The following is a 16,458-nucleotide window of genomic DNA, read 5'->3' as shown; positions in this document are numbered from 1 at the left end:
TTGTACAAATGTATAGTAACTCGAATTGAAACACAACTGTTATTGCAACAAATCTACATAAAATTGTGACCCAATTAAATCTTAGTTCATTTAAAATTAAAGTTATTTAAGGCCCTTTGACGTTTAAAAATATATAAATTGTAAAATGTTTCTTTCTTATATAACATAAATTTCGAAAAAACTGTGGCCCCCAACGCCAATGAGAAAAACTTTTCTTGGCAATAAAAAGGGCCTACATAACAATGAACTACTCACAAAGTTGTGCAAACCAAAAAATGATAATGATACGCATTAGTAATCTGTAATATTTTACAACATTAATTGTCAATGTCACTGTTTGACACTTTTGACAGCTATCTCGATTCATATCACTTTGTTTACTAATTAAAAAAAGAAAGTTATCACCAGAAGGTACAGTTAATTCACAATAATATTCCTTGCATTCGCATGTACATCTTCAGTGAAACGAATGTTTTATTATTAAATAAAAACCTTTATTAAATTTTCAATATAACCAAATTATTCTTGTAAGAAACTTTTATTAACTGCGTTTTCTATGATAATCGGCTATCTATTTAATCATATAAAATAACAACAATCGTTTTTGTTTTAGATTCGAAAAGAAACGCATCAATGGCCTACAATGTAAGTACAAATTTATCAAAAATAACATTGAGACTTAGCATATAACATACTTTTACTCTAATTAATTAGAATTAATCAGATCTATTAAAACTTGTGAGTATATCCTTGAGTCAAGACAGAGCATATACATTTTTTCAAATACTTTCTAAATTTAAATTACTAGTTCCATAACAATGCTCAACTTAAAGTTTTTAGAATTGTCTGATGGGCCAGTACTCATACAAAACATCCCGAGTTAAGGTATTAAGAAGGAATCTTATAATAGTGAATCTTAATCTTGATGCCTTTTCATAGCAACTTTTTAGTATTTAATCAAATGAGGATTTGATTTATTAAATGTATTAGATTTGGTATTCCTTATTGTTGTTTTACATTTGTTTTCAGCATTTTTTATTTTTATGAAGACTTCTTAGAGAACAAGTTGAATCAAAATTATTTACCTTTTTTTAAGTATCTACACCATTGGAGTATGGTACATAAATATTGACATCAGCTCGCCAAATATTGTTTTTAAGACTAATAATGTGTTTTTTAATTATTTATATTATTTCCTACTATACAAATGCTAACTAAATATAATTGTTGTTGATTTTACAACTGATAAACACCTACTTTATTTATGGTGCCCTTAGATTAATGTAAATTACTGGATGTAAAAATTTAATCACATCAGTAAGGTATTAGTTTTTTTTTGAGAATTTTAAAACAATGAAAACCTTAATAGGTTTGACAAAATTTAGTGATGTTGTGATTTTCTTGCAGTCAACCGTTATTTAATCATTTTCCACCAAATTAGCTGACGCTCATAAAAAAAAATTGAAAAAATTGTTTGAACAGGAAGGTCAATAAACCGCTTAGAGGTTCTTAATACATTTTTTTCAAGGTATTAAATTTTTTAAATCAAATATTAATTTACAGTTTAAACCTTTTTTTATTAAAATTTTAGAAATGTATAATCCTGAACTTCGTTCTCTAAGCCTAACCTTTAACACGTTAACACTTCATCTTAAATAGGAAATAAAGAGAATCCTGCAATTATTAAGATGTATAAAATTTTACATATAGTCATATAAAGCAATTTTATATGAGTATATAATTACAATACACATTTTTATGAAATTAACTCAAATTACGGTTTTAACCAAACATCGATGTTTATTAAAAACCGATAACTGTCTAACCATGGCTATGCACGTCACTGGTCGATGAAAATAAAATGGCCGTCGAGTCGATCGCCGTAAATATGTTGAGTTATTTATCAAATCGTTCGTTTTTATCGTTACTACAATGCGTACATTGTCAGAAATGAGTATTAAAAAAGTGTACTTTAATAAAGACTTTGTGTGTGTCTCATTAGTGTCGTGAATTATGTAAGAACGAAGAGAAATAGTCGTTTGTTGTATCTATCGGGCAGCTATACAAATGCATGAAAATGGGACTCTCTCATTTGTTGTTGTTTATAGCGCTAATCCGTTTGATATGTTTTTCAATAAAAGCGGAAAGCATCGAATGCCCACACAAATGTGATTGCCTGGAGCAGTACGTTGATTGTTCTAAGAAGAATTTCGTATCTGTGCCAAAAATTCCTAAGTGGGTGGAACAATTGGATCTCAGTTACAATAGATTGAATGAAAACGTAACGGAAGCTTTCGACAAACTACTCAATTTACAAGAACTTAAATTGGACAAGAACAACTTCAATTTTATACCAAACCTGCTACATCATGAACAAATACAGGAATTGAGCTTGAATAGAAACAATATTGGATCAATAGACGTAGGTACTTTTCCAGCGTATAGTTCTATCAGAGTATTGATTGTTAATAGTAATCATATAAAATACATTCAAGAAGCAGCTTTAACGAATTTGACTAATTTAGAGGTTTTGAAGCTAAATAGGAATGAGATAAAATCACTTCCTAACCACTTGTTTAAGTATCAAACAAACCTTCGAACCTTGGAGCTGAACCACAACAAGTTACATGTGATCAGTCCACTACTATTTCAGGGTTTGTCTAACTTGACTACACTCAAACTGAGGTTTAATAATATTGACAATATAATGGATGGTGCCTTTTTTGGATTCAAATCTATGAATTTGTTGCAACTAGATCATAATAGGATAAGAAATATTTCTAAAGGCTGGATGTATGGACTGGAATCATTAATAACCTTGTCTTTGTCAAACAATTTGATATCAGAAATTGATTCTGGGAGCTGGGAGCTGTGTACCAACCTGGAAGTGTTGGATCTATCACATAACCATTTACTTGAAGTTGAAGGGAGAACATTTCAACATTTGATTAAGCTCAGGACTCTATACTTGGGATATAATAATATATCCTCTATCTCACAAGATGCTTTTAATTACATGACCCAATTACAAATACTACAGTTAAACAATAATAAGATATCTTGGACTGTGGAAGACATGTCGGGACCATTTTCTAAATTACAAAATCTAAACAGTTTTAGCCTGGCAGTCAATCACATCAAATCTATTAATGCTAGAGCTTTTGATGGGCTGTCAAGTCTGGTAGAACTAGATTTAAAAGGAAATAATATAACATCTATCCAGCAACATGCGTTTGATTCCATGTCTAAACTAAGAAAATTGCATTTAAACTCTTCATCACTTCTTTGTGATTGTAACCTGCTATGGATAGTGAAGTGGATAAAAGAGAAGGCTGAGCAGAAATATGTGACAGCAAACTGTGCATATCCAGCTGAAGTAAGGGGGACATCTGTCACAAAGTTAAAGGAAGACAACTGTGGTGATTCTCCAAAGCCTAAAGTTGTGGAACATCCAAAAACTCACCTTGCTATAAAGGGTCGGTCAGCTAATTTAGTCTGCTCTGCAACATCAAACCCTTTCAATAATATGACATTCCTGTGGAGAAAAAACAATGCAAATGTGAGCAATCCTACTGTTTACCAAAATATTACCATAGGACCGAATGGCCAGCCAAGGGCAACATCGGTGTTGGTAATTCCTAATGTTACACATATAGACTCTGGGAAATATCAGTGTGTTGTTAGCAATAATTTTGGGACAACTTACTCAACAAAAGCTAAAGTCAACATAGTAACATTCCCAAGGTTCACTAAAACTCCCACAAATGTGACGGTAAAGACTGGAGAAACTGTCACCCTTAACTGTGCAGCTACAGGTGATCCCACACCTGAAATATCTTGGAAAAAGGATGGTGGAAATGATTTCCCTGCTGCTAGAGAGAGGAGAATGAATGTTATGCCAACTGATCACTTGTTCTTTATTGTAAATGCTAAAACTACAGACATGGGAATCTACAGTTGTGCAGCTAAAAATCCTGCTGGTACTATCATAGCAAATGCTACTCTCACAGTACTACAAGAACCATCATTTGTAAGGGTTATGGAAAACAAAGAAGTGACAACAGGCGATTCTGTAGTTTTGCAGTGCATGATATCAGGGTCACCAAAACCAGTAATAAAATGGCTTAAAGATGGAACACCTATGATGCCTACTGAGAGGCATTATTTGACAGCTGATGATCAGCTGTTAATAATAATTGGAGCTGAGTCCAGTGATGCTGGCCGTTACGAATGTGAGATTACTAATGAATTAGGCACTAAAAAGGATATGACTGAATTGCGAGTGTTGCCCCCAGTAGCTATTATGGTTAATGAAGAAAATATGGCTGGTATTATAATTATCACAGTTGTGTGTTGTGCTGTAGGAACTTCTATAATTTGGGTGGTTATTATTTATCATACGCGTAGACGCATGGCAAGTGCTGTGCATACCTTTCCCGCCGAAAGTATAAAAATGACACATGTAGTGCATAGTGACAGTGATTCTCCACAAATGTTTTCAGACAATATATCAGAGCACTCGTCATGCAAAGATAGTGGGACTGGTGATTCTGCTAAACAGACAAGCTTTGATGGTGTGCCTGTTGATAGGAGTGAACAGGTTCATTTTGAGACTGTGTGCCAGAGCTACTCTCCAGTGCCAGAGGCACATAAACTTCTTCCATCTTCTTTTAAACCCTCAATACAAGTGTGTGTAAATACATCTGTAACACCAGCTACTTATAGTTTTTCTAGTCACAGTGGTAATGTTTAAGTTTACAAGGTAAATTTCTATAGTTAATAGTAAGTAATAGCTACAATAATACCTATGTTTCCTGCAGTTTCACTAATTACATTTAAATGTTTTGGAAAATTACTTCTCTCAATCTAATGTTCAATTGGTTGCAAATACAATAAATATACTTTAAATATAATGTTAACAAAGAATATATTCTCAAGTGGCTTTGTTAATTCAGACCTAGTTTATTGATAAGGTGTTGAGATCTATAACATAAGCCTTCAAGCAGGTATATTGGAGGGTATATAGATAAGTTAATATTTATACACTCTGTTACTAGTACTTGCTACATAGGACCTGCGCAGAGCTGGTGGGGCTCACTGCAGTTTTACTTTAGAACACCTAAAATAGTCTTTAAAACTTCTCCGATGGTCAAACATTTTCGAGTTTTATGTGGATAGAATTAAAGCTTGTTTTTGAGTGTCATACAGAACCTGCTTTGTGCACCGCCAACTTTGTGCCAGCCCTTTATCTAATTACTGTTTATAGTGGTATTATATTCATAAATTGTTTGCATTTCAAGCAGATATTGTTATGAAGTGGCTGCATATTTATGCAACTTCACTATTTAAAGTATCTGATTAAAATTGTCTAAGTATGTATTGTTAGAAACAAGTGTCTCTTCTCCCAGTTACAATATACTTAACTATTTATAAAAAAACAATATTGTAGAATTGCTGTGTAGTTAGTGAAATGGCAATAAAGTTAGGCATCTATGTAACTTGATTGCTTAGTACAAAATGTAACAAACTTGCCAGTATTGGTTTTGATGTAAAAGACTGAATGTCATTTAAGTATAAGTGTATGATTACTGTTATTTTGTAATATTAAATAGGCAATAAATATTTTTAAATTTGTTAATTCATAACATTTTTAGATGCTATGTCATGTGATTTACCTAGCAGCTTTTTATTAAATATTAAATATAACTTGATATAGGTTTTTATATTATATATACACATACAACACATGATAATATTTAATAGGTATGCCACTATACTTAGAGATATGCCAATAGCCAAGTTCAAGTGCACTTAAAATATACAAATTGATAATGTTTCAGCTTCATATTGTTGGCTGCAATTTATTTATGCTGCTTCATAATCAATGATAGCAAATATTTATATACTACAAATATAACAATAGTTTTACTGGCATACCACTGAAAATTGTATTACTGTAATATAATCCACCTACCTGCCTACTGATTTATTTTAAGCCAATGAGTGTAAATGTTTGTTGATTTACAAATGAGTAACAATAAAAAAAAGTAAATTTATTATATTGTATAGAGCAGGTTAAGTAATTAGCTATTATAAAATATTTAGTTAAGATAGCATTATGTGTGGAAGCAGTGAGATTAATGATGAATTATGATCTTGGGTGTTAATTGTTACAAAATTAAATAAATTCTGTTAAAGCATTTTTGAATAATCTGCTTCTGGATGATTAAAATGTATAGATAACTGTCTCTGATAAACTCTTAACATTATAGTTAAAGAAAATAAGTATTGCCCATTTTCAAACAAATGTTCTTTATGTATCTGATAGATGTAGGTAAATAACAAGACTTATCCCAGAAAACTTCTTATTGTTAAGGTTTTTCATATATTCTGTTGTACATTCAGATTAAAATATACAAAATCAACTTAATCTGTTAGGCCTGATAATGCTTGTATGGGCTGGTACCAATTCAAGCATATTTAGAAACACGCCTTGTCACAAGGTATTGCAACCATTTAACATTTAGTGGTAAAAAGTATTTATGAGTCTTTATTTTTTGTGAACTTATTTGATTGTTAATTTATTACGATTGAATTTATTTTTTCAAGGTCCAAGGCAATTTTAGAGGGTAATGTAACAATGGCAATTCGAAAAGCAGTTTTTTCGCCATATAATTAAAATACATTACTGTAGAATTAAAATTGACATTTTATTTTTTAATTTGCAGCTTTTTTTAGTAGAAACCATTCAGTGACTTACACTTTCGCATTTTTAATACAATATTTTGTTGATCGTAGGTCAGTCTTGTTATTTACTTACAGCTTATAATTATAACTATAATATAGGTATACTAATTGTAAAAACGTCAATAGTAATAATGCAGTTTTTTATTGTTTATACTGTGTAAATACGGTAACTATTTATATACATTACGAAAATAAAATAATCTAAGAAATCTTTTTGTTTCTCACTTAATAACTCATTGTAGTATACCCCATTTTAGATAGTGATTTGATCGGTTTTAATTGAGATTCTTGCCGGTTCTTCTCCATAAGAATGACACTTTGGAACCGCGCAACTAGAGTCATCATTGTAACTTTTTAAAGTGACTGGAAAACGGCCTACTTGAAATATATATCATTTTGATTTAAAAAATATGTTTGCACAGATCATAACTGGGAATAAATATTAAATCTAGATGCACAGAATATTCAAGTAATATATTAAAGAACCGATTTGTTGATGCGCTAACAGAAAACATCATCTTTGGTAATTTACCAGTTTTCACGGTTCATGATATACCTACCCTAAATATCATAGTGCACAAAAACCTTCAAACAATTCAAAGATAGAAGTAAAGGAGATACTTAGGCGTCGAATTGCACCCTAAACTAATAGCCTAGAGAAAAATTTCTCAACTTGGACAGTACAGAACCAAGGATGGCAAGTCTTTAAGATTCTATTTAAATTACTATGATCTATACTCATTGGTGCGTAACAGGTCTGCAACAGATTAAAAGATTATTATTTTATGCGCTTTCTTAAACAAATTCATTCTGTCCTATTTCAGCCTGGATACGGTCAACCTGGTTACGGCGGAGTACCAGCAGGCTACGGGCAGCCTGGTTACGGTGCACCAGCTGGTTATGGCCAGCCCGGACAAGGCGGTCCACCGGCTGGATATGGCCAGCCCGGGGCGCCTCCACAAGGACTGGAAATGGGGCATGGGCCATATCCATCAATTGGATCGGGAGGCGGAGTCAACCCTCAAGTACAACAATGGTTTCGTGCAGTTGACAAAGACCAGTCTGGATTTATTACTGCGGCTGAACTCAAGGCTGCATTAGTCAATGCACAAGGGCAAACCTTTTCTGAAACTGCTTGCAATTTGATGTTGGGTACGTATTTTTTATTATTTTTTCCCAGCTGTGATATAAAGTATCAACGAAGTATTACGTATACTTATTATGTATGCAGGGTAATGGTAGATTTCATGTTTGTGCTTGAACAATTAACCAAAACGTTGTAAACATATTATATACGTAATGCAAAATCATTGTTTGTGTAGAAAACTATTTTATCAATCTAATCAATTAGCACGGTTTCAAGTACCGAGTTACCTACTTACTGTTTTATATATTTACAAATAAAACTGACTTATAACAACAGGTATTCTTTCGCTTACGTCTATGTTAATTGTTTTTCAGGCATGTTTGACAAGGATCGAACTGGGCACATAAATGTCGAAGAATTTGAAAAGCTCTACACTTACATTAATCAATGGCTTGCCGTATTCAAAACATACGATACTGATCAATCGGGTAATATTGAGGAGAAAGAGCTTACTAACGGTGAGTTATCACTATGATCGAGAATCATCATACACGAGGTGGAATTTTGTATTGCAATTTACAAGGAAAGGAGGTATAAGCGAAAATTTAGGTATAAAAGCAATATAAGGATTTATTTTTAAAGTAGCCAGAAAAGATTTGAAGCTTTATTTTTGTAAAATACGCTTGCTTCCTCTAAAAAAGCGTCTGGAATTCGAAAACTGGCACTAAACTACCATTATAAAATATTTTTTCATCAATGATAATAATAAAAAAGTATTTCTACCGAATTCCGCGCCAGCAGGCAGCAGGTTACGGGTTGATAAATGAATTACTGTAAGTTTGATCCCAACTTTTTTCTGTTTCAGCATTGGCCCAGATGGGTTTCAGATTCACTCCGGACTTCATCAGCTTCTTAGTAAAAAGAAGCGACCCCAAGGAAGGCAAAGTTTCAGTAGACAGCTTCATTGTGTTGTGTGTACAAATTCAACGTTTTACTGAAGCTTTTAGAGCACGCGACACCCAGCAAAATGGGACAGTTACGATTGGATTTGAAGATTTCCTCAATGTAGCGCTAAGTTGCTCTATCTGAAAAACCAACGCCTGCACGGAGTTCGGCAATTCTTCAATTCTGTTCCTTAAATGGAAGAGAAAAGCATTTTATATATTCCACCTTTATTTTTAATTTGCCACTATCTCATAAATATATCTTTAAGTACAAATAACTCGATTATTAGAAAATGAATGTTTTCGTGCGCTCGTGGCTTCATTTATAAAAATCGCATGACATAAACTAGGTTTAAAAATATTAAAAGCTTATCGCAATCTATGTGTGTTGCTACTGCAGTGGCATCAAAAGCGCAATCTGAGATATTTGCAATCACAAAAACATTTCACAATATCAGAGATAAGCTTTAGTTTTGCAAAAATATAAAGTCATCAAACCAACTTCTAATAATGTTTATTTTTAATTTTTAAATAATGTTACTTTGTCCTCATAATTTTAAATGCAATATAAATTTTCTAAAATGTGTTTGATAGACTTTATTCGTCTGTATTAATAATTGGAGAAGCTATTGCTTGGGTATTGGAAATAAATAGATATTTTATTTAATAATTTTGCTTTTTATATTTCCTTGACTTTCCTGCCATTAGCAATCATACGCGAACCAGCGATTTAATTAATAATTTGTCGGTAAAATAGTTCTTAAAACTCCAGTGAAATATCTGAAACAAACAAAAAAAGGAATGAATTAATTGATTGCAGATTGAAGGAAATTAAATCATGATTGTTCAAATACTATTAATGGCTCCCATCAATATAATTAGAATTAAAAACTATTCTATCTACACTCACAGGCACAATTAACCGCCCACCTTGTATTTCTTTAAATTTGCAGAAATCTTCAAATTTAGACCACACTTTATGAGAGGTACATTGAAAGCTACCTTTAAGGCAAATAAAAAACAAAAGACTTGGAAAAAAAAATCGTTTATTACACGATTCTTACCAAAAATTGATTTAGTGCAAATTTTCGATGAAAATGTAACAATTTAAATTTAAAAGGAAAGGTCCATTTAAAAAGAAAACTTAAAATTAATAATGGGTGTTACCACCTCGGGCCCTTATTACTTCTTGGAGCCGGTTTGGCAATCCATCCATGATGTCTTGGATATCCGATTGGGGGATATTGTGCCACTCCTCAACCGCAGCTCTCTTGAGCTCTCCTAGGGTCGTTGGGGCTTGTACTCTTGCTCGGACACGTCTTTTGAGGTTGTCCCAAATGTGCTCGATTGGGTTAAGCCATGGTAAAACTTGTATCCCGACCTCATTAAGGTACTCAGTGACGGACAGTGCGGTATGGCAACGTGCATTGTCATGCATTAATCTAAAGTTGTCACCAATGAAATTTGCGAAAGGCATAACGTGGTCTTGAAGAACTTCCTTCACGTATCTTTGAGCGTTTACACTGCCTCTATCGAACACAACAAGATCAGTACGAGCCTCTGGTTACTGGTTTCTGGTGATGGGCTCCTTTTTCCGCACGTAGGCTCCAAGTCGGCCCTTTGTGCGTCAGGTGGCTTTGGGAGGCTGTCAGTCCAGCTTCCCAACTCCCTCCAGAAGCGCAGAAGTCTCCTGGGACGTTCGCAGGCTTCTGTGACGGAGCTCGGTGAACCGAGGATCCCTGCCCGGCATTCCGCGACCCTCGTGCACTCCAGGAGCACGTGTGCCGCTGATTCTTCATGTTGAAGACAGCCTCTACATAGTGGACTATCTGTAACATTGATGGTGAAAAGGTGTTTATTTAGTGGAATGTGCCCGGTCAGCGAGCCCACCACTATTCGTAAGTCGACTCGCTTTAGCCCAATCAGGCTGCGAGACAGTCTTGGTGAGCGGATAGGGACCGCTTCCCTTGACTGTCTGCAGCCGTTTACCGTGGCCCAGCGGTCGTTGTGGTTGTTAGTAGTCTGTCGCCTTAACCATGACCTGCACTGGCCAAAGGGGACAGGCAGATATGGCCGGGGGCCAAAAATCCGCGTGTCCGATCCCCTCCTCGCCAGCTGATCAGCAGCGTCGTTTCCTAGAGATCCGCTGTGGCCTTTTATCCATTGCAGGGTCACCGTGTTGCCCACAGCAATGCGCTCGAGAGCTTGGTGGCACTCTTGTATCAGCGACGACGTGATGATGTAGTTGTCCAGTGCCTTAAGAACCGCCATGCTGTCGGAGAGAATCCTGATGGCTTGGTCCTGGACCCCTCTCCTTTCTATAGCTCTGGCCGCCTGGGTGATGGCTACACACTCGCATTGGAAGATCGAGTTGTCTGCACCTGTTGTATTGATATGTTGATGTTCAGGTCCATTGAGAATACTCCTGCGCCTGTGCTTGAGTCCGTCTTTGAGCCATCTGTGTAGACGCGTACCTCGTGTGTTCCCGAGGAATCTTGTTCGTTTTCTGTCGTTTGTATTGTGTATGCTTTGTTGAAGACATACACCCTAGGTATTCGGTCACATGGTGCATTCAGCATTGGTATGGACTCAAGGCTTTTGTGCCATATGTCACCATGACCTCTCGATTGTGCGCGCCACAGTCCCGAGTGTTTTAGTCTTGTAGCAGCTACCGCTGCCTCTTGTTGTATGAAGAGGTCCAGCGGCGGCAGTCCAAGCAGCACCTCCAGAGCCGCTGTTGGTGTTGTTCTCATACATCCCGTGACGGCGCAGCATGCTAGTCTCTGGAAGCTTTGTAGTTTGTCAATGGCGGTACTTAGTTTGGTTCTGGGCCACCATACTACCGCTCCATATGTGATGATTGGCCTGATTACGGCTGTGTACAACCATAGGGTAATCTTGGGTGAGAGGCCCCATTTTTTTCCCATTAGTCTTTTACATTGCCAGAAGGTGATACAGGCTTTGTTGAGTTTTTGTTCTACATGTTTGTTCCATAACAGTTTGTTGTCCAGGGTCACTCCCAGATATTTGACGTCACTGGTTAAACAAAGTTCGGTGTTAAATAGTTTTGGTAGTTTTAGTCTTGGTAGTTTGCGTTTGTTTGTGAATAGTACGAGTTCCGTCTTAGTCGGATTCACGGAAAGCTCGTGGTCTACGCAGAGTTCATAAGATTGCACAAAGTGCTCTCACAGGGTCCGCTGATTAGAATAGTGATGTCGTCTGCATCAGTACGAGCCTCGTAAGAGATACCTCCCCAAACCATTATGGACCCTCCCTAGTAACCCACTGTTTCTGTTACAGTGCATGGAGCAAACCTTTCATTTCGGCGTCTGTAGACACGCTGACGTCCATCTGGACCTCTTAAGGCTATTCTGCTCTCATCTGAGAACAGAATGTCCTTCCATTCCGCCACAGTCCAATCAGCATATTCTCGCGCAAAGGCAAGTCTAGCTCTACGGTGTTGTGGGAGCAGTTGTGGGGCGCGAGCTGGACGAAAAGCCCTCAGATTTCTTTCTGCTAATCTTCTTCTAATCGTACGCTCACTCACACTGACATTTCTCACCTCAAAAAGGCGCTTACGAGCTTCAGTAGCCGTGCAAAAGCATTTCTCAATACGCTGCTGACAACGAAACGGTCATCTCGAGTTGAAGTGCATCGATGTCGGCCTTGACCTGGCTTGCGGGTGTACAGGCCTGTCTCCCGAAATCGTCTGATGGCATCCCGTACCGTAGTTCGAGGTACACCGAGTACACGAGCGATGCGACGTTGGCTGTACCCAGCGTCAGCTAAAGCCACTGCTCTAGCCGCATCAGTTGCATCCAGTGGCATTTTTACAGTCACAACAATAAGCGAACACTGCAAAACTCAAATTAAACAATATTCCCTCACTATGGCAGAAAAGAACAGGAAATGTTAACACGGTAACGTAACGGCAACAATGTCTAACAACGACTAAATTCCAAAAACCCTTCAGCGACACAAATTTAAGAAATTAAATAAGGGTATAAGTGTTTAATTTATTGCTAGAGTACCCACTTGACAAAAAATTAAACAGCTGATAACTCATAGTTAACGTAAACAAACAGGGCGACGAAAGATATAGGTGGGCGGTTAATTGTGCCTGTGAGTGTATATTTTCATAACACACATCCACAACAAAGTAATACAGAACATGAATGTCTGGTATTTTATTTTTTTAAGTTTATCTCATTAACAGTATTTACTCACTAGCATCATTCCTTCTTCTGATTGCCTCTGCCTTTTCCAATGAGAATACAACTTCTTGAAAGTTTTTCACAGCTACCCTCATATTTGCCTCATGTTGAGCATTATCTGGTGAACTATCATCAAGCAAACTGTAAATTGAAGGTATTTCATCCAGTTTCATATTCTTTGCATTACCAGGTTTGAAAACCACAGATACCTTGCCTGTCTTTGGATGTATACTGAATGGGGATTTTAGCAAGTGGTTAAATCCTTTTGTAACATTGACATCAAGTCTAGGGTAGCAGTACTGTATTTTGATTTCTTCAACTAGATATCTGATTTTTCTGTTGTTGTTACTTGACTGAAAAAGTATAATATTATGATTTGTACTATCCCAATTTCCATTAAATATTCCCAAGACTTCAATTAAAAGAGGACTATTAATTTTGGTTTTAAATAAAAAAAATGTTCATAATATACAATAAAAGAAAACTTACTTCTCTACTGTAATTCTCATAGACACTCTGAAACATTTTCCATCTCTCTAAAGAGGTTTCTGGCATACTTTCTAATGACTTCTGTACTTGTGATCTTAAAGTTTCATCTGGTATCATTTTCAACATTTTATCAAGCCTGTCTGTTGTGCTCAAGAATTCTTGATCTTTGAGTAACTGGTCAAAATATTTATCAATTACAGTGAGAGCTCTCCTGAAAAGAAAATATAATGTGCTCATAAATAATACAGTACACCTACAGATAAGTCTTTATTAAATATTATTATTCATTTAATATCCAGAATCTTGAAATGTGGCAAGAGAGAAGTATTTTATTTTTAACTATTGCTAAAAATAAAATATGAGATTATGATTAAGGGGTCAGTTCAATTCTAGAACTAGTTAAACACCTCTGATATGTGACTTTGTGATCCTGGCGGGTCTAATCTAGTCTTATTAAATAATATCATAACTAATTTACACCATTATTTTTGCCTTTATTTACCTAATGCTTGTGTGTAGATTGTCACTGCCCAAGTTTACTTTTTTATTTTGATTGTCTCCACCTGTTATAAGGCACAGGTAATCTGCAACTGCTGCTCTGCCTGGACTGTCTAATGTCCTTGCCTCATAGTCTGAAACCCAGCAATGAATACCTCTTCTACCAGAGAAGACCCACAAAATACTTTGGAATCCAAAATCCTCTGCAAATTAATGGAAAAACATTCATATATTAGAATATTTAAGGTAATTGTGGATTGTACAATAATTAAAATTTGTTTATTGAGTGTTTCTTGAACAGAATTAAACATGAAACCTAATCCCAGATGTGCCAGTTGATATCTAAAAGTTTACATTGATCTTTATGGTGGCAAAAAAGTACATTATGAGGTAAACATAATTTAAGTAGCAGAAACTGGAATATAGATACAAGACCACAGTAGATAAATATTTATATTGAATTTTGGGACATTTTTTTTGTTGATAGTCAAAGTCCAAAACCATTATCTCATTGAAGTGATTTAAAAAATTATATACCTTTCAGTGTCTTATCAATAATTTCACAAGCTATGACCATAAACTTCCAACACTTCTCGCAAACTTTAGCTTCCTGGCAGCATGTCCTGACTTCATCATAATCTGTGAGATCAATATCAAATACCAGCTCTCTTGACAACACAACAGCATCGTGACGGCCTATAGAGGGTCTAAAAAAATATGAATTTAATATTATGTGATATATAGGTATTAAAGAAAACCCCAGTACGCCCCATGTTATGTCCCAGTCTGTGAAGTATTAGTGAACAACAAATGAAGATAAAAAAGGTAAACCTTACTTAGTATTGTAAACAGCTCCTATATCCAACTTATGAGGACACTTTTTCTGTAATAAAAGTTGCAATTCCTTTTGATTGCAAATGGATAAGTATCTCAAATACACATCATCGGCTAACGTAAACGACAATTCTCTGTTAGATAGAGGTTGCGGAGAACTACCGCAACTGAGCCATCTACAGAATATATTCTGAGGGAATAGCCTAGTATAGTATATAGGCAACATTTCCGGTAGCATACTCTCATCGTAAAGCCCAACCTGAAAAGAAAACAAGACATTCAATTTTCCTCATGGTTAAACGTTTTATCAAACCTATAATATAGCATTTACTTACCATTGTGGTTACTTTTTACAAATAATCACAAAGCACAGCGTATTATTAGTAAATTTGATTATTTACATGGAAAAGTGCTTTGATTGAATTAATATTTATCTCCAAATATTGGTAGTTGATACACAAAGTTGAAATTACGAAACATGTCATTGTCAAATTTGGGCGCGAAAGTGTTTTCGAGTGTTGCTTAAAAAAAATGAAATAACAAATTTTCTTGTTAATAAAATGTACATGGCAACATAACTTCAACAATCTTTAAAAAAAACTAAGCTATAGCCACTAAGGAGGCTACTGCAATAAATAATGATTAATTTATTATATTGAAATAGCAACAGCCTGCGTATTCAATGCGACCAGACGTTTAAATAGAGTATTAGACTACAATGAGTCTCATTGATTGAGATATTTTTAACTGGAAACGGTCTTAAATTAAGGCTTTTTTTCTCAATAAAATAACGTATGTATTACTCACAACGTGATTGCTTTTACGTGGACATGATTAGCGACAAAGACCTAGAATATTTAAGAGAAATCGTGACCATATGAACATTGAGTGAAAGAAATTATAATATCCTCAATCATAAAACATTGTTGAATAACGCTGATATTGAATAAATATAAGCAGTCAAGTCTTGTACAATAAATATTTCATAACAATACAAGTACCTCTTCTTGTTAAAACTATCTAGAAATATTTGGGTAATAATTAAAGAAGATTAATAAACAAATAATTAAAATAATGGAATAAACCAAACACATAAAATAATAAAAGTATTATCTTTCTTATGATAAATTCTAATACGTATAAGTACCCGCCTTTTCAGTGATTTTTAAAACGAGTATGTAAAATGTAAAATTACCTTCATCATTCATTATTGTCTTGATCGCTAGATTCAGTTCGTGACAGCAAAATAATCTAAAATAATACATAACAATGGATATAAATATGAAAGATGGTTTTAAAATTGCAGTAAAACTCTCTTGTGGTATGTTACGTAAATACATAGCTGTTTTATTTGTATATTCTTGAACTAATTTTGTTTTCAATTTCAGGTCATTGTTTATTAAAGTATCGAATGTTGAGAGACAAATTGGAAAATATATGTTTGGATGTAATTAATTTCTTTTTAAGGAAACCTCTTCTTACTACGGTATTATTTTCGATTTTTATGATTTTCGTCATTATTGTATTATCGATAGCATTCATTCCGTTATTAGGAGTTCTGGTCTTTGTTTTCATCACTTTGCTTGTAGAAGGTAAGAGTCTCCAGTAGTCTCCTCAATAAGAAGTTTACAATTATTTAGACTAA

At 34.9% G+C, this 16,458-nt stretch overlaps 2 protein-coding genes across 5 annotated transcripts; one reads left to right on the top strand and one right to left on the bottom strand.

The window, feature by feature from the left end:
* The first annotated feature begins 340 nt into the window (after positions 1-340).
* LOC113504495 (peflin) lies at positions 341-9,279 on the top strand. 4 transcript variants are annotated; one of them, XM_026886821.1, is made up of 5 exons: positions 341-411; positions 614-645; positions 7,572-7,899; positions 8,209-8,352; positions 8,700-9,279. In XM_026886821.1, the coding sequence occupies exons 2-5, from the start codon at positions 634-636 to the stop codon at positions 8,921-8,923; spliced, it is 708 nt and encodes a 235-aa protein (XP_026742622.1). In that variant the 5' UTR covers positions 341-411; positions 614-633; the 3' UTR covers positions 8,924-9,279. The 4 variants fall into 4 exon arrangements, with proteins under 4 accessions (XP_026742622.1, XP_026742621.1, XP_026742624.1 ...); XM_026886820.1 differs by lacking the exons at positions 341-411; positions 614-645 and adding an exon at positions 1,838-2,422; XM_026886823.1 differs by lacking the exons at positions 341-411; positions 614-645 and adding an exon at positions 7,159-7,270.
* Positions 9,280-9,411: 132 nt separating this feature from the next.
* Positions 9,412-15,315, bottom strand: LOC113504498 (DNA primase small subunit). Its single transcript, XM_026886825.1, has 7 exons — positions 15,149-15,315; positions 14,816-15,072; positions 14,517-14,686; positions 13,984-14,182; positions 13,482-13,692; positions 13,006-13,345; positions 9,412-9,558 (listed from the first exon to the last, which is right to left on the bottom strand). Exons 1-7 carry the CDS (start codon positions 15,149-15,151, stop codon positions 9,539-9,541), a joined length of 1,200 nt encoding a protein of 399 aa, XP_026742626.1. The 5' UTR covers positions 15,152-15,315; the 3' UTR covers positions 9,412-9,538.
* Positions 15,316-16,458: the final 1,143 nt, after the last annotated feature.

The sequence above is a fragment of the Trichoplusia ni genome, chromosome 22 (genome assembly GCF_003590095.1).
Source record: "Trichoplusia ni isolate ovarian cell line Hi5 chromosome 22, tn1, whole genome shotgun sequence".
NCBI classification, from domain to species: domain Eukaryota; kingdom Metazoa; phylum Arthropoda; class Insecta; order Lepidoptera; family Noctuidae; genus Trichoplusia; species Trichoplusia ni.
This window is presented reverse-complemented; position numbering and strand designations above follow the sequence as displayed.

Bases quoted from the DNA above. Each gene is read 5' to 3' on its own strand.
- LOC113504495 (XM_026886820.1), top strand. From the start codon at position 2,072: ATGAAAATGGGACTCTCTCATTTGTTGTTGTTTATAGCGCTAATCCGT. The intron at 2,423-7,571 runs GTAGGTACTTTT...GTCCTATTTCAG, and splicing joins ACAATATTGGATCAATAGAC to CCTGGATACGGTCAACCTGG. The intron at 7,900-8,208 runs GTACGTATTTTT...ATTGTTTTTCAG, and splicing joins TGCTTGCAATTTGATGTTGG to GCATGTTTGACAAGGATCGA.
- LOC113504498 (XM_026886825.1), bottom strand. The intron at 14,687-14,815 runs GTAAGGTTTACC...ATATTTTTTTAG, and splicing joins GGAGCTGTTTACAATACTAA to ACCCTCTATAGGCCGTCACG. The intron at 13,346-13,481 runs GTAAGTTTTCTT...ATACTTTTTCAG, and splicing joins ATGAGAATTACAGTAGAGAA to TCAAGTAACAACAACAGAAA.